General features: G+C 34.6%; 1 protein-coding gene across 4 annotated transcripts in view; it reads right to left on the bottom strand.

Annotated features, from left to right (window-relative positions):
• Window positions 1–23,813, bottom strand: part of ERC2 (ELKS/RAB6-interacting/CAST family member 2) — a 521,406-nt gene that overhangs the window by 478,847 nt on the left and 18,746 nt on the right. For all 4 annotated transcript variants that reach the window (XM_027794617.2, XM_027794625.2, XM_055806739.1 and 1 more), the window contains one exon: window positions 21,048–21,850. In XM_027794617.2, coding sequence (XP_027650418.1) covers window positions 21,048–21,704 — 657 coding nt within the window. In that variant the 5' untranslated portion in view covers window positions 21,705–21,850. The remainder of the gene's footprint in view (window positions 1–21,047; window positions 21,851–23,813) is intronic.

Here is a 23,813-nt window from a genome sequence, read left to right as displayed (position 1 = left end):
CTTCATACTAAATACAGTAAGAAAGCAGGAGTGTATCAAAACTATGTCTGCATTCCAGGTGTACTCAGAAGTCACCCTACTATCTGCTCTTAAATTTGGTACCAAGGTATAAGCAGCAAAAGATATTTAGAAATTACCAAAAAATCATGTTCATAAATTTTCAACTCACATTCATTTTATTAAAACAATTTATATAGTTTAATTGATATTTTTAAGCCATAGGCCTCATCTCTGTATGTACATATGAATGTATATTCATTCAACAGTGACAGACATGTTCTTCCTCAACCATATATGTATTCATGTCACCAACTTCAGTACATAGTATGAATGATATAGAAAGTCTCAGGGCATAGTACATTCAGTCATAGGCATGCATCTAAAATATAGCACAGTATTACTAATGAAACAGTTTCATTGCTTAATTAAATTCCCCAGAAATGTTTCTGTAATCACATTATGAACATTTTTCAAGTAAGGTAACTGTTAAAAATGATCACTTAGGTGTGGGGTTTTTTATATTTTAGATGGGTCATATACTGCAAATCTTTGTGCTAAATTGCCTCCTTTTTTCCATGCCTCTGCAATATGCAGAATATTTCAAAATAAAGCAGGCAAAATTCAGTCCTTCCGCTGAAACCACCTTCACAAATGACATGAACCATCAGCTGACATTCAGCTGCTGGCAAAAGGCCACGCTGGACACACTCCAGTAATACAGAAACATCAGCAGCTGTAAACTCTGGGCTCTTACCCACCACACACAGTGTCTTTGCCAGTGCAATGTCTCTCAGTTAGGAGAGACACCAGCAAAAGCAGACAAGCATGCATGTGCTTCAGCAGCACAGCAAAGTTGGCAGCTGAAAGGCAAAAAGTTGGGGTGATAAAATTTCTTAGTGGTAGACATGACCTCACCCAATAGAAACTAGCTGGGACCAAGGGATTTGACCAAATACACATCTCTTTCTTCACCTAACGAAATGTCTGAATGAACATTCTAATATTACTCTAATATGCTGGAAGAAGTCAGTTATGTAGTTCTAAAAATAGATATCAAACAGCATTAAAATTTTGTAAAAATAAATTACTATGTAATATATAAACCTAATTTGCAGAAACATTCCCTATTTCATGTTATAGATGAAATTAGGGATTCATTTATGTTCATATTCACTGCCATTTTTCTAATACAGACATTAAATTCTGGTTTATGAATCACTGTTCTCATCTGGGCTAAAGCAATTAAACTCAAGACAGAGCAATAGGTGTCCTAACGCTAATTAATATTCCCCTCAGGTGAGCCTAGAAGTTTCCATGTGTCTCCAGTACACCAGAGGTTAGCATTAATCAAGATAACTATGCTTTCCTGTCATCTCGCTGAAAGTACAAACTAGGCATTTAGGATCAAGTTGCCTTGTCACCGGTGTGCCCCCCCAGCGGCTTTCCCTGCAGTGGTACTGGGGCCAGATGTCCTGCTACATTTACTTGCAACCAGTATTTTCTCTAACAGACTGCAACGCCTTCCATCTAATCCACAGCATTAGAGAGTTAACAACATGGTTTTGCAATTTGAGTTAAACTCTGCAGGAATCTGACTATTTAACTGATTTGCCAAAAGACAGGTTTGGTAAAAACTGTTAATTCAAGAAAGAAATGGCCTACATATACAGCACTTAAGAAAACTATAAAAGCTAAGGAAAACCTCTTTAAATTTGTACAAAATCCTCAAAAAGCAGTTCTGACCGCTTTATGCCAGGTCTATTTTTCCTCCCTTCTAATGCCTTATTATCCCATTACTCCACTGACAATATACTAAGAATAATTTTAAAAAAAAAAATATGGCTTGTTTGAATGTTTTACTATTTCAGCCTCTGCCATGAGGTAGGCCAAGAAATTCCCCTATTTCAAACACTGGGGAATAAAATTTATTCTCCCCACAAGTTCTTGGCGGTTTTGTTTTGGTTTTGTTGGGTTGTTTTGGGGGTTCTTTTATAAACAGCATTTCTATTGGGCTTCAGAAATAGTTTTATGTTTTCCAGTTATGCTATTAATGAATGCGCTATATGTAAACATAGACAACTTATTTTTCTCACATTGTTTTACATTTTCTCTTAGTTTATTTTTACTATGTATAAAACTCTATACCTATATGCACAGGTAGAAAGTTGTACTAAAATAGTTTTAAATCTTTTTCTGTTTTCTCTGTTAACAACCAGAACGCACTGAAGTATCATTTTTAAGTCTATAGATTATGCTTTAGTTCATAAAATCAAAGTTTTCTCAGAAAAATCATGCATACTTTAAAATGGAGAGAGTAAAATCCTTTAAATTCTTGTTTAAAAACAAAATAGAACTACAATTTCAGGGCTGTAAGCAGAAATTTTATTTGTCTTTATAAGAGTGCTGATCTGTGACTTTTTTTTTTTTCTCCTAAACCACAGATGGAATCATCTTTAACATATTCCAGTTACTTCCAAATGTAAACCTGGAAAGAAGAAATAGGGTAACTTTGGATGAAGTTACTTCCTAACCTCAAGATATGCTTTTGGAAGTTACTTCAGATTATATGCAGTTCAGCTATTTTCTATTACATCAGATTTAATGTAGATTTAAACATGTTTGCATATTTAAAACCATGCATAACTTCTGAGATGCTGTTGTTACCAATAAGTAATTGCAGAGAAACTGTTTATTTTACAGGCTCCTTTAGAAGATGTCCCAGGCCTGACTTCAGTGTCATTGCTGTCCCAAAGTGTTCACCCGTCTCTCCTAGGGAAGCTTGTTTCAGATCTGCACATTTCGTAATGTGGATGCTGCTTTGTACTCTTGTTCCAAAGAGAACAGATCTGTATTTTCTTACAAAAATTCAAGACACCCCTTTTCACTCTCTGTAGCTGTTCAATACAGCAGCCACCCGAGCCCAAATCACTATTTAGAATTTTTACACAAAATTTGAAAATCTTTAAAGTTTCAACAAAACAAGATCTTCCATCTCATAAGAGTTTAGAGAATAAAAGAGGTATATCACACAAGACTCGGTCAGGGAAACATATGGCCAAAAACAAACAAAAACACCTTAGATTGCTGGTTTCCTCAATAAAGGAAGCGTAACTCAGTTTTCAGCTACTTCTGAGTGACAAGATATTTTTACTCTTGTAAAGAAAGACTCAGATGGTTGGCAGCCTTTGGCAATACCAAATGGAAGCAAAGAGCATTAGAGAGATCAGAGTCAAAATAGCAAATGTAAAACTGGATTTCAACTGAAAAGCTTCCATACTTTGGTGATTTTCTGAGAAGTGTCAAAAGATATATCTTACTATTTTGTTCCATTTCATTGCAAATAACGGTATTTCACTTATACTTTGACATGTTCATGTTTCAGCTTACAAAACACAGTAGGTCACCATAAGGAAGAACAGATATGCTTTAAGGAATGTGAAAAGGCATCCAAATTTGCCAAATCAGCAGCTATTCCAGACCTTTTGTATATTTGTTGATATTGATGGAATTCTGTTATCAAAGGGAAGCTAGTTATGCTCAGGCATAACTAAGAAGTTGGTCAAACAAAAACAGCCTTTATCTGATTAAGACTGAAAAAAAAAAAATCAAGTAAAACATTCCTTTCCTAGCAGCCTATTGAATTCAAGAGATGGTCTGTTCTTGCCACCATTTTTAAATTGTTATGATTCAGTGTCTAAGGAGAGAGCCATAAAGGGTAACAGTACCTCATTTATGGGGAAAAGTTTCCAATTGCACTTGCTTCATTAACTTCCATTAGAAATAAGTGGCCACAATAAGTTGATATTTCAATTATATATTTTAAATGATACCCATTCATGTGTTGACAACGATAGCTAAATATACTGGTCAGAATCCTAGACAATGACTTCCTGCAGCACGGAAAACTGGATGCACATAGGTTTGCAACAGCTGTGTCTTGGACCCAATTGGAAATAGAGAAATTGTGCACTGGCCACTGCTGAGCTAAAAAACCTTGTAAGAAAACATCTGTGATAAAAAGTACACTGCAGCTTTCATCCTAAAAGAGAACTGGGCAGAGGGTCCCCTCTCCCTTGAAATTTTTGTTAGCTTTGAGTACTGTGGTCCTAAAGGCCCTATTGTGCATATATGAAAGGAGGAAAATAGTGCAAGACATTCTTTGTCATAGTTTATAATCATAACCATATGGTTAAAAATTCTCCCTACTACCAAGGAATCTGACCTGTATCTGTTAGAGATGATACAGTGTAGTAATTAGTATGGAATATTCTATTCAGAGAACAGGTATTTCTTTCACCTTGTTGGTAAAGACACAATTCCATTAAGATATTCAGAGAACTTCCAATTATTTTATTGAGTTATTCATTAATAAAGCTGTTAAAGGGAAACGGGAGATATGTAAAAGTCATTAGAGGAAACACACTAAAGCTTTGCCCCTGCACAACCAAGAATGAAAATTTCATAGGACCAGAAAGAGCATAATAAAAGGAACTGTGACCAATTATTGCAAAGGTATTTTGCTGACAATAGGAAGGGAATTGCTGGTCCCTTAACAGCTATTGATCATGGATTCTACACACAAGAATAAAGAAAGAGATACATAGAAAAAGTGTTGGGCGCCTAAAAATTAAAGTAGACCTATGAATTACTGTGCTAAGCTAAATTCCTCTGTTAATTTTGGCTCCATCACATGTCCTACACTCAACCTGTATTTATATTTTGCAGATAATATTTCATTTGAAAGAGAAGACATGGACAAGGTTACCTATAAATTGTTTAAAAACAAATATGAAGTTAGCTCGTGGGGGGTGGGGTTTATTATTACTTTTAAGTATATTCTATTCTTCATCCATGGAAAAATCAGGTACAAGGCATAAATCAGAAGTCAGTCAGTATATCCTCAATGTGACTCAGATTACAACATATACCAAGATGCAACTACAGATCAAATATTAATAGTGGCCAAAGAATTTAGACTATGCTGTATCTGTGCTATTGAACATTCGGCGGCTTAAGTAACTAAAAGCATAAATAAACTCTGATTTTAAACACGGGAAATGCTAAACTAAGCTGGTGGACTATAAACAGCCTCCTAAAAGCAAAGAATCAAACAGAACAAAACATTTCCCAGAATGCATGCTTTTAAATACAGCTAAACAGTAGGGACAGCATGGAACTATTTGTTTGAACAGCAGCCTAAACAGTAATATATATTTTAAGAGCATTAAATACTTTTTTCATAGCTGCTTTACCTGTTCTATGAAAAGGCAAGTCTGATAATTGTCAAAGTCAATAAAAACAAAATTAACAATGAATATTGCATTCTCTAGTTGTTAATTAATTTATCAGCTTGCATTACCCACTCTTAAATGCAAATTTTCTTAGTGCTTTTGTTAATAGACATTTTAATAAATGCATGGTAGTTTATCTTTTTATTGCTATTTCCCTTTCAGGTCTTGGTTTCTCATACTCAGTTAAAAGAAATTACTGGCCCAACGTTCTGAAGGGAAAACAGTTTACTCCTTCGACTTTAAGATGTTTTTTATTAAAATTAAAAATTATCTAACATCTAAATCAACTTGTGAGGTTGCAGCAAAATTAACCCGTTCTTCCATTCCATGCTCCCTGCAGAGAAGGAAAGGGACAGCCCACAACGCAGAGCAAATCCACAACTGTTCTAAGTCAACCTTATTAACTAGATTTAAACAAACTGGAAAAGCGGCAGACATAGCTTATCAAGCACAGTATCCATCAATATGTCCATATGCTAGCCAGAAGACTAACCAGTCCAAATGATACCTAGGTTGAAATTAATATTTAGACTATAGCTCTGATGCCAGATAGAGCATTATATCTAGGAATTACAGATATTTACTAATAGCCAGACTTCTTTACCTACTCAAAACTGATCCTGTGATTCTGATTAGTGTGATTCCTCAAAAGAATCTTTTCCCCCATATGCATCCTACTCCCTGTGACAGAAATAGTTGGGCTGTTTGTCTCAATCTCTCAAAAAATATTTTTCCCCTACCAGTTGGCACCAGTGGCCACCACCTTCCTTTAATTTTATTACTGGATTAGAACTGCCATTAAAGATAATTTTTATAAATATTTTTTTTCACTACTAAGTGCAGAGTTCAGAACTAGAACTGACAGACATTGTAGAAGCGGGGCCTGAAAGTGCATCTTTCACTTTGAAGGTACTGAATTACTTTACAGAATGATTCTAGATCACCAGCTATAACTGAAAAAATATGGAACTGAAATTAACAGTAAGGAATCAGATACACCAAAAGAAGTATTTCTTTTATTCCTTTAGGCACAATCACTGTTATTGTGTTCTACTGATATGAAATCTCCTGATACATTTTTTTTTTAATTGATGACTATAAAGCATTAAATTTTGACCTTTTAAATACAGAAAAATATTAGTAAGAGATTAACGGGAATATTTATTTAGTAAAATTTATGGTTGTCTTAAAGGTCAGATTTGGGTTCAGTTTTGCTGATATTTAATCATGAAATCCCTTACAGCACAGCAAGAATCCACGTAACTAAAATAGTGAGAATCATAGTCTGAGCTGAGGTAAAGCTGATGCGGTATTTCACACCAGAAAAATCGAAGCCTTGGTCACTAAAGTATAAAAATACTCTTTGTGATTGATGAAGGCAAATTAATCGATTTCATGGCAGAGATCCATATTCAAAGCAACACAGGAATGAAATTAACATACTTGGAAGCTATGAAACGTTTGACAACAGGGTTTCTGAACTTCAAGTTTTACACTAGATCCAACAGGGTAAAAACAGAAAAAAGCATATGTTTATTCCGTGAGTATTTCCAGCTGCCCATATACAACACAGCATGAACTTCTTCAGCTGCTGTACAGGGGCTTTTGTTTCTGAAATTAGGCCACCACAATTCACAGAAATGTAGTCATCATCTACAACATTTGTTTCTTACATACTTGGTAGAGCACAGTTAAATTATTTTAATTATTTCTGTACAAAGAACTGAAACACTCCACTTTCACTAGGAACGATTACTAAGGTTTTTTAGTTTGCTGCATCATTCAGGTTTTGCCCAGCTTAAAGGAAAACAAACTAAAATAGAATAGCAATACAGAAAACTATGTTCAGAATCACTTAACTTATTCCTTGGATACTATTCAATTTGAAAAGTAAACTGCTGAAGCAAAAGAAACCACAAGAAAAATAGCAGAAAATGGAAAGATATTAAATGAAAGAACTATGTCATCTCAGTAACATGTAGGCAGATCAGGAGAATTGCTTCATATGCAAGAGTTATCAATTTGAAATGCAAAGATCAACAATGCAGTTGTGCATAGGCAAAATTTTAAAATACAAGTACAGCAAACAGGCGGGTGTATGTATGCTTGTTCTTTAGTCATAAACTGATCTATTTTCCTTAAGATTTTTATCTGCCAATTTGGTAAATGGGGTTGTGAGCTGCAGAAACATGTACAGTTACCTACCTACCTTTGCACACTATTGTAAGTGATACTGGAATTGTTGAGCGTTGCTGTCTACGCAATCTGCCAAAGCCACTGCTGGGTTCTCCTGAATTCCCACCTTTTTTCTTCTCTCATTTGTTTTAGATAAGTTCATGGAAGCATAAGTAAGTTTTTCAGTATACTTTCTTGAAATTAAGCTTTGTCCAAACTTGGTGTTACAGGAAATCGTCTCCTTTCCGAAACAACCTGTAATTTACCTATTGTTTTATCTACAGAATAGCAGAGTCGCAATACATATTGGTCTAAAAATCAACTTCTGGCTAAAATTTAACAGAAAAGCAAAAGAAAGTGGCTTTGCAAAGCAATTCGTTAACAGTCCTGAACTATGAAGTTCTCTTTAATGGTATGGTCTGCACTATCATCTAACAGTATGTTAGTATGTTGCACTACTATCTAACCGTAGTAAATGTACTGATCTAAAATTCATTGCTTGCCTGTGCAGGTGACACAGGTCCACCTTCTGTGTTCTCCTATAATAACCGTAGGAAATGCAAGATTCATGCACAAAGACAGAACCACTTCTTAATCTCAAAAGTAAACTACTTTACTGATTTCATTTGGGTTTTCTTGCCTCACATCTAAAGCCTAACATTTCATAATTTCAGAATAATTTTATAACAGAAATGTTCATCTGCTGCATGCTGTTTAGAGCCTTAGTTAAACAATTACACTTCTTAGTGTTCAAAACAACAAGGAACATCAAGCCATAGTTATTTTATATACCGGTTCTTGTCTTTTGGATTGTTGGGGGGGGGTGGTTTTGTGGATTTTTTTACTGGTTTTAATTAATACTGTTTTCGCTTTCCCAGAATTTGCATTAAATTCTTCTTTCCCCATTTATAGCTTATAATCACTAGATTTTAAGTTTTTCCTGTCAAAAAAGCCTTGATTTCATTTATTATTGAAATTATTCAATTTATTGCATTATTGAACTTCAATTATTATTTAAACAATCTGTTTATATCTGAAAATTCATGTTTAAGCAGCAACATAAACTGATGTCATCTATTTTCTCATATTCATTTATTAGAAGGTAAATTCACTCTGACACAGAAGAGAGACTTGCTCCAAACAATCAGGAAAGGGATGTTGCTCTTTCCTGAATTGTAAAGAAGGCAGTGTAAACACATTTTGATTAGACAACAGCAAATTTTCTAATTTTGATTAGAAATATTTACGAAGTCCTTCATTATGTCCCTGTCCGTGTTCCCAAATTATTGCTTGTTTCAGTTAACCTGATCCTACAGTACTGTGCAGGACGCTCATGGAGCACAGTTATTTGGGAAAAGGGAAGGACAAATGTCTGGCAAACTGGAAACCTTGCCTTTTTTCATGGCTCCTCACGCCAAAGCGTTTTATCCTCTCAGTTGCAACCAATGTTTGGTACAATTTTTCTTATGCACAGTGAAATAGAAGGAAACATTGCTTATAACGACCACGCTACTCAAAGCGCCGAAAGAATAACTGTGTTTCCTTTTCACTGATATTTAAATGCTTGAGCTTGTCAATCTGGGAAAAATAGGTGAGTAGCCATGCTCTAGAGTGCAGAATTACTACCTCGAGACACTGCAGGCTTTAAATTTAAAGAGTCTAAGAAAATGCATTGTCACAGCTGAATGCACAACAGAAAAGGGCAGGATAATACTGAATTTGTAAGATGTGTAAATGGTGTAAGTAAGAAGTTTATATAAATTAACTCACTCTTCTTGATCACACATAATCCACCCAGTAGCCTTTTGCGAGCTGAATTAAAAACAAGAACAGCAGCAAACCCTGTTAAGTGTTTTCCAGAATCTTCTACCATCTGGTAAAAATAAAGCAAGCAATAAAATGAGAGGAAGAGGATACATTTCATAACAAAATCTATTTACTAGATTTCTTTTGCTTTAAAAACTATTTGTTTCTGCACATTTTAGAATTCCTCATCTGTTAAGAAAATTATTAAGAATGGATGATTACTTAGCTCTAGAAAGAAAACGCATGAGGAAAATAAGCCTTCAAAGCTGAAAGAACTAAATTTGTTTTAGACACTATTAAGCCAGGATTAAAAAGAAAAAAAAAAAAACCAAACCACCCAAATATTCCCATGGTAGTAGAGAAAGACTGATCTTAATCAAGTCACTGAAAAAACCCCACCCCTCAGATCATATCAAGATAAAATAATAAAAAAAAAATATATATGTATGGATATTTGAAAATAAGGCATTCAGGGCAAACACCAAAGATGACATCACAGCTAAAATGCACTGCTGACCTGCCAAAGACAATGTAGCTCAATGGCAAATTGTGTTGTATACTGCAGTCACAAGAATATCAGTATTCACCATTTCCTCATGATGCAAGCACAAAATACCTAAAGTAGTCTAAATATTATTCTCTGTACGCATTGAGGTATGTCTGGAAACAAAAGACGACTGTAGTATAGTACAGATATTCAAGCTTTTTTTCAAGACATTTCTTAAGTGCAAAAGGCAGTCAAGTCTCAGTAACACAAAGGCTCAGCAGCAGAATCTGAGCTGCTGCCAGAATTTGAGATCCCGCTTTTGTCTCCTACTCTTAGCCACTCAACCCTCTACCTGCTTTATACCAACACATGACTAGGTATGAGGAGTCAGGGAAGTGATCCAGCTGAAAATTAACCCAGGAAAAAAAAAAAAACATACAACCAAGTATTTCGTCCCTAATGTAGCATGTTATGTTGACATACAAATTCTAATGACAACTACTGGGAAAAGCAGCAGGAGAATGTGTGAGATTGCTGGTTGGCACAGAAATAAAATGACTTTGCAAGTGCTCTGTGACCCCTCCCACTAAGATGCAAAGTTCTGCAGAAAAAGAATGAGATGGCAAAGGTCAGAAGACATTAAACCACACACATTTTTCAAAGCAGATAAACTTTCAGGTCTGGGAACTAAAATAGTGGGGAAATACTGTCACATGACACAGGGAGTAGAATCTAAATTAAACAAAACTGAAGTGAAACATTCTTTACTGAACAGATGTCCAAAAGGTAAAATAGTGCCCTGAAAGCTATTAAGAATAAGCCTTCACCAGAACGTAAAGATGAAAATTCTACACACTATGGAACTTCTGTCAAAAAGGCATACATATAATGCTGAGTTTCACAAACTTCAGTTATCTAGCACCCACAAGAGGACTGAAAAAGTAATCATGAAATAAACAGTGCCAGCTGGACAAGAGCAACATTCTCCAAAACTGGCAGATACACACAGAAAATGCAGAGAAAGATGATGAGGCGGGGAGAGGAACACACCCACAGAGAACAATAATAGAAGTTGGGAATGAATTTGGTGTAAGGCAAAGATGCTTTCTTATTTCCAAACTACTTCTCTCCTGTTATACTTTCTTTTTTTTAATGGAGATGTGTTAAAATATCTGAAATATTAATAAAGCCACACTGCATAACACAGTTTGCTGTAAAATGCTTAACAAATATGGGACCAAGTTTTTTTTATATATTTTACCCCTGAGTTATTCCGAAAGCTTAGTTCAAGGATATCAAAAAAGGAGTAGATTCTAACTCATGTATTTGGAAACCAAATAACTCAACGGGACACACCTGGGAAACGAACGCTTAGAAAACTTTTAGAACCATAGATTTTTAGATATGGTTTCCAATGGGATTGAGTTACCGCCTTCATCTGAGAACTGTGACATTATACAAAAAAATAAAGTTTCCAGTTGAAACAAGTATGGGAAAATAAATTCCTAAAGATAATTTTGGTTTCTTGTAAATTTGCAAAATCTTCTTTCTGATATTCCATTCTATGCTTAGCCATTGATTGCACCACTCCTCTACATGGCAAAGCACTGCTTTACACAAGATTTGAGTTCTGAAAAGGATAATGCCCTACCTATTTAACATACTGATGGCTTTAATTCACATTTTATGGTTATACCTATATACTTAGGAAAAAAACCTCTTCTTTAAAATATTATTTAGAAGTAATTTTTCTTGGACTTTGCCAGACTGGCACTGCTTGTTCATTCTGCCATCCTGAAGTCAGCATAACAGAGTGTATTCAGGTGGAAAAGCTTATCATGAGTATTCCTGTCTAATTGCTCAAATTCTCGTTCTGACAGCTCTCCCTCTTCAGGGGATGAACTGCCTGAACAGGATAAAGTATGCCTGGGTTTGCTTTCTTAAGCAACTTTTGTGCTTTCTACTCTATAGTTCCCCCCTCCCTTCCTTAACTTCACTAGAGAATCTGAAGACAAAAATCTCTTTAGTGTAAAGAAAGTACTAGATTATTCATACACAGTTATGCAATTATGCACCTCAGTTATTTCCACATTTTAACCAAACTAACATATAGTTAACCCATACATTCTTACAAGTAAAACAATAAATATACTAAAATAATAATATAAAATGAAAATAAATTCATTTCATCCACAAGAGGCTGATGGCCCTCTAAGCAGTTTTTGTTAACCAATGATTAAAAATTATGCCAAAACTCTCAAGTATCAGAATCTTCCTAGTAAAACATATACTAGCATACAATACAATGTTCTTCTGAACACAAGTTTTGTAGGAAGAACTTCAGATTTCCAGTATACTATAGTCTCATTGCAGTGGTATATTGTAATTTTCATGGAGTATTAACCATCTCCAGAAATATAAAAGGGTCATGAGTTTGTTTTGTTCTTTTACAATACATATCTGAACAACTAAAACAATATAAGGTGTACCTAGATGTATCTATGTTAACGTCAAACATGGTACAAACCTTTATTTAAAATAGTTTTTATGTAGGTAACATATACTGCATATTTTAGAGTGTTATGCTGACAAGGAGGTATATTATCAGAGTGATATGGAAAGAAATAGAATTTGGGCTGTAGAATAAAGGGCAATCAGGAATTTTGGTTTCCCTCAAAACTGAGAGACCCAGCTTAGTTTCTATCACTCAGAAAACAGTAGAAAATTCTGACACAGAAGGAATTTAATATCATCATTGAATGCAAAACATTCTGAATATTTCAACATATGTAATTTTTTACATATACATACGTATGTGTATATTTATGTATCTCTTTCAACAGACCAATTGGATTTTATCACAGACCTGTTGATTTCAAACAGTTTTTCAAGTTTGTATTGAAATGTTTTATTAATGCTTTGGTATAGCAATATTTAAATAGCAACCCAACTATTTCACCTCCACATTCTACTGTATCTAGCAGTAATACTACAGCATGATATGTAAGCATTTCTTCACTGTTAAGAGTTAAGAAAGTGACACTATCAGCAACTATTAGTTATCTGGAGTTAGTATCACACAGAGGAAAAAGTTCACACTAACGGACTACTCTTTCAGACTTTCTGCCTACAAAGCGAAAGAGCTACACAACACCAGTTTACGTATAATTTCAAACAAAGTATATAGGCAGTATTTAATTTTCAAAGCACAACTCCCTGCCTCTTTCTATGTTAGTCTTTTTTCAATTCAAATATGGATTCTGCAGTGAGAATTGTACTCTGTACAATTAACATTGTAGTCAGTTAAATGGAAAACCTCAGCCTGTGCAAAAAGCAGACCTTGTTTTAGGGCCTGCTGCTCTGAAGCTGCATCCCAATGTGTGTTAGGCTTTTTCTCTAGCATCTGCTGATCTTTGCTTTTCTTCTACAGAAATGTGATGTGGTAAAGACTTCTCATTCAGTTGTAGATGGAACTGGAATAGAGATTACCTTAAAAGACCTCAGTGTTCTCCAAGCCTCTAACACCAAAATATTTGCACTGATTTGCCTCAGGATTTTCCTTTTGGGAAAAACATCATCTATTCTTTTCCCTTCAGTGTTTGAAGAGCACTTCACATGAATTCTACCGCCACCTTTTCACATGTGTTTTGTTAGCTTTGTATATCATCTCCAAACATGAAAAGTAAGAGCAATAACTATACTGTGGCAGATGCTTAAGGAAATTCAAAAAGTAAATACCGTTTCCCCACCCCAGAGGCCAAACACTCTAAAATTACTAAATTCATAAGAGTGATTTGCTCCTGCTACAGGCAATCCAATTTGAATCAATGTTATCCTCCATAAAATATGCCAAGGGCTCCCAAATGCTACTTTCTTTGCTAACTCAACTGACAGATATTCTAGCAATAAATTCATGTAGCAAATCACATCTTGCAACTGACAGCTTTTAGGACTGACTCTACAGCACCAGGGAAATACACAGTTCTGTAGTCAAGAATACTAGACACCTTGAACAAAGCAAATGACAGGTAAAGTCAGAATCTGACTCTGCATGACATTAACAAACCATAGCTCCCAGACACACAAAAAAACTCACAAGAAAATTTAATCAGTGATCAACAAGTTAAGGTCCCATCATAACATCTCCCCTCACCCTGATGCAAGCTGAAATGCATCTTATAAACTCAGAAACATAACAGAAAAGAGAAAATTTAGCAAGTTTCATGAAAACTTATTTTTAAATTATATGCAAATATAAACCAAATAAAAATAATGCCTTGCAGCACAGCCAAAAGAGTTGGTTTTGAGAAATAGCCTAGAGGACAGAGCTCCCTATTACAGGCTAATAGAATATATCATTATCAACTGCCTGGTAGATAAACTAGGAACAACTCTCAGAAAATTCAAGATTAAAGGACCAAAATGAGGAAGTGTCTGCAATAGTAAAGACTAAAAACGTACAATGAGAAAGGAATGACTCATCTCTTTTTTTCAGTATTGCCTTCCCTTTCTCTCTCCCACTTCAGATCATAGAAAATTCAGAAGTAATTTCCAGCATTTTTTTTCAGAAAATTAGCACTTTGGCACTGGCACAATTGGGAACAACCTATAGCTGCATTAAAAAAAAAAAAAAAAAAAAAAAAAAACCCACCAAAAAAAAATTGACCCAACTGACTAAAGTAAGCATTTTGCTCATATGCTTTTAAGTTTAAATCAGTTTTTCAACAACTTTTAATTCCAACATGATGAATAAAGTACCTTTTGTTTGAAATATAGTAATAGTGCTCCTTCAGCTGACAGTTATACACAGCACATCCTAGAGACTACAATTCATGCTCCTTATATTTTTCAAATACTGGGGGGAACAGAACATAAAATCTGTGTTTACTTTCCTCAGATGTCTCTATATCTCACAAATGCACAAAAGGATATAACTTGCTATTAATATCCTTTCCAAAGAACCATTAACAAATAATACAATTTTCATACCCCTTAAACTAATATTACACATATATACATTGTATAGTAGAAACTATTATCCAAACCAGAACACTACCAATAAGCTTCAGTCAAGACTAAACAAGTACTTGCACACTTAGAGGGACATATTCCCCTTATTCTTTTTCTAGATCAGTACTTACTTTTTTTTTTTTTTTAACTGTGAGATTTTTAAATCTGAAAAAAGCTTGGTAACTACATTCTACATTCACTCTTTAAAAACTTTTGGGTTATTGCTTCCTCAAAATTTCCTTGAATATCTGCAGCATTATCACCATCCCCTTAGCTCTGTGGTGGAGAGTGGAAAGAGACAGTAGCCTTTCTTCATCATCAGCAACAGCAGCACAAGAGCCAGCACACATCCTCCTGGTATGGCTTATTCACTCTGCTTTGTACCATCTATATACCATTATCCCTCAGCAGAAAATCCTGCTATTTAGCCTCTTCCCATTTGACAGAAATGTTTTTATTTTGAAATTAGAAAAAAAAAGTACATCAGTAATTTTGTTTCATTATACTTTCATTTTCAGATAATGAAGTTTTGCTCTACAATAAATAATTAATCTATTCCACACATTCAAATGCTTAAGCACTTTGTCTCATTTAAAAAAAAAGTAAAGGAGAAATATTTTGCACTTACCTAAATTGCCATCAACGTACATGAACTTAAATGAAGACGACTGTGAAAACATCCAAAATAAAATTGACAAATATGCATGCAGCTCTTAAGACAGAAGTATTTTAAAAAACAGCTGAAGAAAGCAGGAAACAGTACAGTGAAAAACAGAAAATATGGTGAATGAATGTGCTGAACCTAGTGACTTTTAAAAAAATCTTAAAAGATACTTTCACTGGTCATAAATACTATATTACAAATTTGATTTGGAAATATTGAAACATACTTTTTCTCAAAAAGAGACATACTTAAAAAGAGAATTGGGTAAATTTTTGTTATTCTTACTAGTTTATTAATGTGATAACATACCCAGGAAGCATAGTAAAACATGAACAGAACATTTCTGTTTCTTAGGTTACTAGCTTTACCATTTGTATGTAACCTTGTACTTCATAAACATTCACAATAAACTTTAAGATTTGTAGTGTTGCACACATTTACACACAGAAAATGAGACAGGCTGCAAGGTATTTATAGCACCAAAAAGTCCTCTGACCAGTTCTGGTATTTAGGAACAATGGAGAACCACCTTTCCAAGCAGCAGTCAAGTGCAGACTTTGATCCATATTAAGGAAGAAAACACTTAAATGGGAACTCTAGCTGAAGACTCAATGCTGGCAACTCCCTGCATATTCCACTAGGATCAAACCTCCAGAATTTCAATGGACATAAACAAAAATGCCTCAAAAAAAGACAAGTAATCTCAGAAGTGGACACAGCAAGGAGATTACAGATCTTCAGCTTCCTTTGACTTCCATTTAGAGGATGCCAACAGGATCTAAGCAATGGACTGTCCAGTTTGGAAGCAGGCAGGGTTGATCCCAGCCATGGAAACCATTTGGTAAAGTTAAAAACTGGAAAGCTTCTTTAAGCATATATAATAATAGACCATATTAATACATAATATTTTCCAACTACATTTAGTTTTACATGTACATATAAACAATACACAATTCTTGAATATTTCTTTAACTCCACCGACTAGATCCCAGATAAGCTAGCAAAGTTACAGCAAATTCAATTATAGCCCTTGCTTCCTGAGGTTTTTGTCATCTCCCTGCCTTGTAAGAGTGTACTTAGCATGTCAGAAAGCAAAATAAGTACATGGTATGTTTGGGTTGGGGTTTTTTGTTTCTTTTTTTAAAGAATGTATATATTAGCCTGATCAAGGCTTTACCTTGAACACAGTTTAACTAATGCAAAAAAAAGGAACTAAATTTCACAGTATTTCTTAGTGTATTTTCTTTTACTGTTCTACTTGATACACATCATGAAACAAAGTAAAAATGAAAAGCATATGAAATAACATTGAGTAGCTACTCACAGTCCTGAAATTATGAATACACATATACTTATCTACCGATTATTTTATCACTTCTAGTCTCTGAATTGCAGCATCTTTGAGTTATTCATATTGCTACAAATATATTAAAAATATTTCAAGGAACAATTTTGTATACAAAACTATGAACCTCTTAGAAGAACTATTCACTATCCTTTTTATCCTTTTCATCTCATTAATCAGAAGCAAACCCTTGCAGTATCAGGACAGGAACTAAACTTCAAAAGAAGATCAAAATTTACAAAATGTTTTCAAAGAACACATTAAGCAAATTAAAGTTACCTGGTTTTCTGTAAGGAAGTTAAAAAAATAAAAAAAAAGGATCAAACTCACCATTTATTTCCAAAACCAACATGTAAACATATCATGAATGAAAAAGAGCCACTGTTCGTTGCACGCAGTGGTTAATTTTGTATTAATTATGTAGTATTAAATAATGACATTTATAAGTAGGGAAAAGGGACATGTTGTGCAACTGAGTTTACAGTTTATTTAAAACACATCACAGGATCTAGTGCAGTTATTGCAGTGTCATAAAAGCAGCATGTCAATTGATAAACATAAACATTATCTTAGAACCAGCTAATCCAAACAGCTAAGCTAGTCATCCCTCATTTTGACAGACAGGCAACAATCCTGGGAATCAATACTGCTGAATAGTTTCTTGTGTCCTCCCAGTTCTTTCCACCTCACAGCCTTCTGCTCTTCATTGAAACCTGCTACATTAACTTTTCTGTATAATACATTCAAGCAACTTTAGAGAGAGTAACTATCTACTGGGGGGGGGGAAATGCAAAATCCAATTAAGACATTGCAAATGGATGATTCCAAGATGAAGAATCACTTTCAATAGTTAAAAAACATGTAGAATACTTCCTACCCTTATATATATATATATAATCAAAGCATGTATACAATACTACTAATTGTGCTGTAAGAAAAATATGTCAAAAAATATAAAGAAAAGGAAGACGAGACAACTTTACTTGTAATATCAAAGTACAGTTGCTCAAAGCATACATTTTAAAAAGTGAAATTATCTTGAAAAAATCAGGAACATCCAACTTATTGTCCATAAACTTCCTCATGGGTCTCTTTTTGCTTCCAAAAGGTTTAATTTTTATCAATTTTCTGTTGAAATACGTTCTACTTTTTCAGACTATCTCTTCAGTCTGCCTGGTTTGTTCTAATTTATAATCCTATTTTCCAGAATGTTTTTAACCCTTCCCAGCTTGACATTACATGAGTGTGTAATACATATCCATCATTCAGAACAGAGATGAAAGCCCCAAACATGACAAATCCTGCTAGACATCTTTCCAATCTCACCATGAATCATTGATAATTACACTTTGACAGTCTTCCAATCAGATAGGCATCTGTATAACACCAATTTAATCTCATATACTTGATGAAAATCTTCTGAAATGATGTTGAAAGTTCTCCTAATGTCAACGTTACTACTGTTTTTCTCTTATGCAGAATGCTCATTTTCCTGTCATCCAAGAAAATCAGACTTGTTTGACATTATTCTTGACAAATCCATATTAAGGGCTAGTCCTTTTTTGATATTTTTCCATTACATTCCTTACGTTTTAGAAATAGTTAATGATTTTTTAAAAATGCAATCAATAACATTTACAAATAATTCTATTTGTTCATAATATATTTTCCCAGAAACTGCAACAAAAAATATCAAACTTGTAATTCATTCATGCATGTCTTTTTTTCTCCCCCCCTCTTTCTTTTTCTTTTGGCCAGCAGCTAGATTTGCCCTTCTTCAGTCTCCTGCGAGTTCCTACAGTTGGCTATGAGACTAAGGGCCCCCATTCAGGGTCAATTTCATCACACACAGCCAATCCAAAATTTTAATGCTTCAGTAAGAAACATTTCAGCTTTTAAGAAAATAAATTTCATAAGCCAGTAGCCCTCACATACACAAGGACAGATTATCTCTTTTCAGTATAAATGTGATGGATCACATCACATTTTTAGTCTTAAAATGATAGCTTTTTTGATAATTTTAATTGAAATTAGTTGTTTGAAAGAATCAATAACCATGTGGATAAGCAAAACTTACAAACTAGCTGATACAGCCAGCTTGGACTTCCAAACCCATTCCTTCAGAAAGGCTCCACTTCAAATGCTTTACAAGAAAACTAAGCAGCAATTAGATAAGAGGGATGGTCCTTTCATACATAAATACTTGATTACAAGAGAGGAAATAGCAGAAGCCCACAATCAAGTCATAAAACCAACAGAAGGCCCCTGCGGAGTTTGCTGAAACCTGTGGCTGGGCTTTGTGCTGTTTGAAATACCCTAAGGAACCCAGAGAACAGGGTGAAGAGCAAGATGAAAAATTTTCCACACGGTATCCAGGGCAGTAAAGACAAAAGCCAATTGCAAAGAAGGATTTTGTAAGACCAGGCAATTAGGTAAGTGCTGGCAGATGAAATTCAGGGAGATAAATGAAATTACTCAGAAGTGAAAATAATCCTAGCTTCATGCATAACAAGCTGGGATCTAAACTGATTATAACCACTGGTGAGATTCTTCAGGTATGATTAATATTTCCATTAAAATATTAGTTCAATACTCAGTAGCAGTAAAAGAAAAATAAATGAAAGGTAACCCAAAGCTAGAAAGAACAAACTGAGTGTTGGGAATTCTTGGGAGAGACATACAGAATAAAAGGGCAAACACTATTGACCATCAATGCATTTTACACCTGTATTAAGAACATGAGCCATTTTGGTCTCTTCGCCTCAAGAAAAATTGTGTAATAGATCTGAAAAAAGACTCAGAGAAGAATCTTCTCACAGGAAAATAAGAGCACTTGTTAAAAATAAAGGATATGAAATGAATGAATAGGAGGACTTTAACAGAGTTACTAATTTACTTTCCCCTCAAGATGAGGAAATAGCTTTTTAGGAAAACAAACAAAAAAACACCACCAAAAAACCCACACATAACCACTTTGGTAGGTGACAGTGTCTGAATACCAGATCTAGATTCCAAATGACAATACAAGATATTTGACATTTCCATAAGAAAGGCTACCAAAACAGAGTATATTAGGATGTTCCTCCTACTGCTACTTCAACCGTCACAATTAAAATAGCTAACCAGTAAGGCTTGTGAATAGCAGAACCTCCATCAAACATGTTTTTGGTCCTAGCAGCATCCTAGTGCACCTACTATAAATAAATATTCAGTAACTATTACTGTCAGTCTGGATACACAAAAATAATAAATTAATTTGCTGTACTGAACTCCTGATCAAGACCCAGTCAACTTCCCGCTAAAGTAACTGGTATCAGGCTTGTTAGTTCCATAGGTATTTAGGTTCATGACATGCCTAAGAGGTGGAAAGTTTGGAAAGAAGCACTGATGGTGTCACAAAGCCGGAAGTAAATTAAAAATTTCATTTGTTGTTGCCTGCCAACAAACAAGTTTAGATTAGGAATCTGGAAGTGAGAGAAACATAGGATTGCATTTTTGTCTGGGGAAAGTTAACAGATGGTCTAAAAAGGATCAGCTTTAAAATAAGACCAGCAGCCAAAAAGTGTGTGGAGAGAGCAATACAAAAATTTTTTTGATCTATTCTGTGCCACTGTTTTGTATAGCTTTGAGCACAGTCTCAAAGCTTGACCTTATAGCTTTATTCAACCAGATTAAAATACTTCAATCTTTTCACAACTTTGGGAAAAGAACGTTATGATGTGAGTATAAGTATTTAAAATACTTATTTACAAGATGTTCTTTTCTAAGACACAAGTCTCTGCAATGTTGCTGAAAAGACAACTTCAACTTCATTCTGTAACAGATTTACAGAAGCTTACATATGAGGATTTAATATATCTTCTAACTTTAACAGCTAAATGCCTTACAGCTTACACAATATGCCTGTGCATGTTTATTTATACTTTTGCACAGGTGGCTCATTTACCTCTTCAGAAATGGTTGCTAAGTATATTTAGACTGTTGCTGCAAAAAAGCACTAGAGAAAGTCTCAAAAATAAGAAAAAGTATAGCGACAATCATTCTCTTCAGCTATTATGTGAATGAATGCTGCATGAAGGAAATTATAACCTGCATTCAGATTCTTATTAGTGTGCTTTCCTACTGTTTAGCAGCCAGAGGCAGATAGATCAAGACATACAATTCTTGTTGTAAATGTCAAACTTGCTCCAGCATAGGATACAGTACCATAAGTAAATCATCAAGTACTTAACCATAAACCAACACAAAGAAACTGTCAAAATTATTTACCTGATTTTCTTCATGGGAAACTCTCATTTGTTCTTTAAGAACTGACATTCTGGCTGCTTCCTCTTTCCTCAATACTCTTTCTTTCTTCAGCTCAGGACTCCAGAAGGTTTTGATGCTATTCATGGAGGATCCCAGCTTGCTGTCCTTAATATCTAGTTCTTTTCTAAGAAGATCATTCTCCCTCTGTAGTTCCTTAAGCTGAGCCTGCAGGTCTAACATGGTACTGTCTCTAACCTGTCTCAGCATAGAAGGAACCTGATGGTGGTGATGGTGTGAAGATGTGGTCAGACCTCCATGCTGATCAGTATAAGAAAGGACATCTGTGTGCGAAAGTCCAGCTGAAGCAATATTAGGACTGCTCCCCATAGCTGTGACTCGACCACCATACACAGCCCGATTTGTAGCCCTTCCAAGAGTCATTGTGCCCTTTGGGAAAGTAGTAGAAGCTACACCTTCATGGTCACTCAGATACATTGGTCCAGATGTTGCATAGGCTGCATTAAGGGACTGGATGTTCTCCATCGATAACGTCTTACCTGTTCCTCCTCCTCCTCCACTATTTGTTCGCCTGTGGCCCAGGCGAGGGGATCTTGGCAAACGAGGAGACCTGGAGGGACTTCCTTCCAAGTTGCTGATTGTTCTTGCACTTCCATACATTTTTCTTCTACTTTGAGGTACTATTTCGTAATAAATTAGTAACACTAAAGTTGAATATTAAATTTATAATTCCAGCTAGAAATATTGGCAGTTTCACTGCATTCTTCCAATAGGCAAAAATCTATTGTTCCTCCAAAGTCAGAGACCTGAAAAAAGATACAAAATTAAGTAAATTTTCATCATGGAAAATAAGTAATCAGCATACATCAGAAATTAAACTAACCCACTTCCCAGAGTAATTACTTTAAAAATAAAATTTACTATATATTTTGTATTTAGGATGACTAGTTAAAAATGTATATTCAAACTATTTTCATTCAGAATAAACTGTTCATTTATTTCAAAATAGAAAATATCTTGACATTTTGACTTATTTAACAAGCTTTATGTCACAATAAACAGCATGGGCCCAAAAACTCATCTTAGCCTTATGTTAATGGGCTTAAATGGCTGTCCATGTGGAATTAAAGGAAAAAAAATAGCCATTGTTGACTTTAAGAACTACACAAACTAAGATACTGCATTTTTAAAAGACAGCATAAAAGTAGCAATTCAGCTGTTCTGTATGTTCTCGAATAATATTAGATTAAGACAGAACAAGAAAATAGGCAGAGGTTTAAATTTTTGTTTAGATTAACAAAGAGCTTTTTGGACAGGAAAAAAGATGAAGGAAGCAATGTTTCTTCCAGCTGTACAAAATGTTTCTTTCAGCTGTACAGTTCAGCTGTAACCAGTAAAAACATATTTTAGTAAGAAAAATTAATAATAAAACTAAGCTAATTTGAGTGAATATTTCCTTCTGAACAATTAATACTGTGTTGCAATACATCATATTTGTTCAATGAAGTACTAGCTTGCTAATATTTATTGTTAATAAGCTTCTCAAGAAAAGGCTGCATGACAATAACCTAGGTTTTCATTTAGAAAAGGAAGGCTTGTGAAATACAATTCTCTTTTTTCCCCTATGGAAATCATATTATTGCTTTGCTAGAACTATCCTTGTAATTTATTTAACCAAACAGACAGATGTGGACCAAAACTTTGTTCTCAAATTCTTCAACACTATCATTATACATTTACCAAGTTTTGAGTAAGTATATTAACTTCACGTAGCATAAATATAAACATACAATAGGACTTTAGGATTAGGTAGGCCCACTGATTATTTTTCTTTAAACAAATCTGACCATTTCAATAAGTTTGTGGTATTAATTAAATTGGTGGTCATTAACCAGCTCCAGTACCATTTATTTCAAAGGTAATGAGAGGAAGAACAAAAGTTAGATTCAGTCAAATGTAGTACGTTAACAATACCCTCAAGGCATCCTCATTATCTATAGATACATTATTTCTGTGTTTTAAAACATCTGTTCTACATTTGCTGTGAAAAAAAAAAAGTGTTGCTGCAGAGACAGGCAGTAGGTTGATTTGATGTCATATTTATTAATAACCTTTAGGATGTTAAAGCCTCTCCAACAATATTAGCATAAAACATTATGGATACTAACAATGTCAGCAAACAAGAAGCATACCAAGTTCTCCACTGACCCCTCATTATCCAACACTATCATATACCACAGTTTATATGAATTGCAACAATTCCTTGGTATATGTTACATTTTCATAAATTTAACAGCCACCATAGTCTAAAGCATTTTTGTTTCATTTGCATTACCAGTATGTTTCTGAATTAGCTGAGATGTTTCAAGTTGTTCAACTTATTTCAACTACTATTATAACAGTGACCATTCTTGTGAATTTTTGACTGTTTCCCAAGAGGTTACAAGAGTCTTGTGTGAAGAATCACAAGATTCAGAAGCAGAAGGCATGGCACTACACTACACTGAAACACTGATGACAATGCCACTATGGGTGCTCAGCAAAAATATAGAAGCGTGGTATTTATTCAACATTGATAATTTGGAAACACTGAACTTTTCATACTGCACCCAGGCTGCTCCATTAAAAGTAATTCATCTCAATGCAAGCACTGCCTTCATCAGAAATGACTCAAACAAGCTAACATAACATGGTTCCACACAAACTATGTTAACAAGACCAGTAATTCTGTCATAAAACTACCACTTTTTGCCACGTACAAACAATTCA

The sequence above is a fragment of the Falco peregrinus genome, chromosome 5, assembly GCF_023634155.1.
Source record: "Falco peregrinus isolate bFalPer1 chromosome 5, bFalPer1.pri, whole genome shotgun sequence".
In the NCBI taxonomy this organism is placed as follows: Eukaryota; Metazoa; Chordata; class Aves; order Falconiformes; family Falconidae; genus Falco; species Falco peregrinus.
This window is presented reverse-complemented; position numbering and strand designations above follow the sequence as displayed.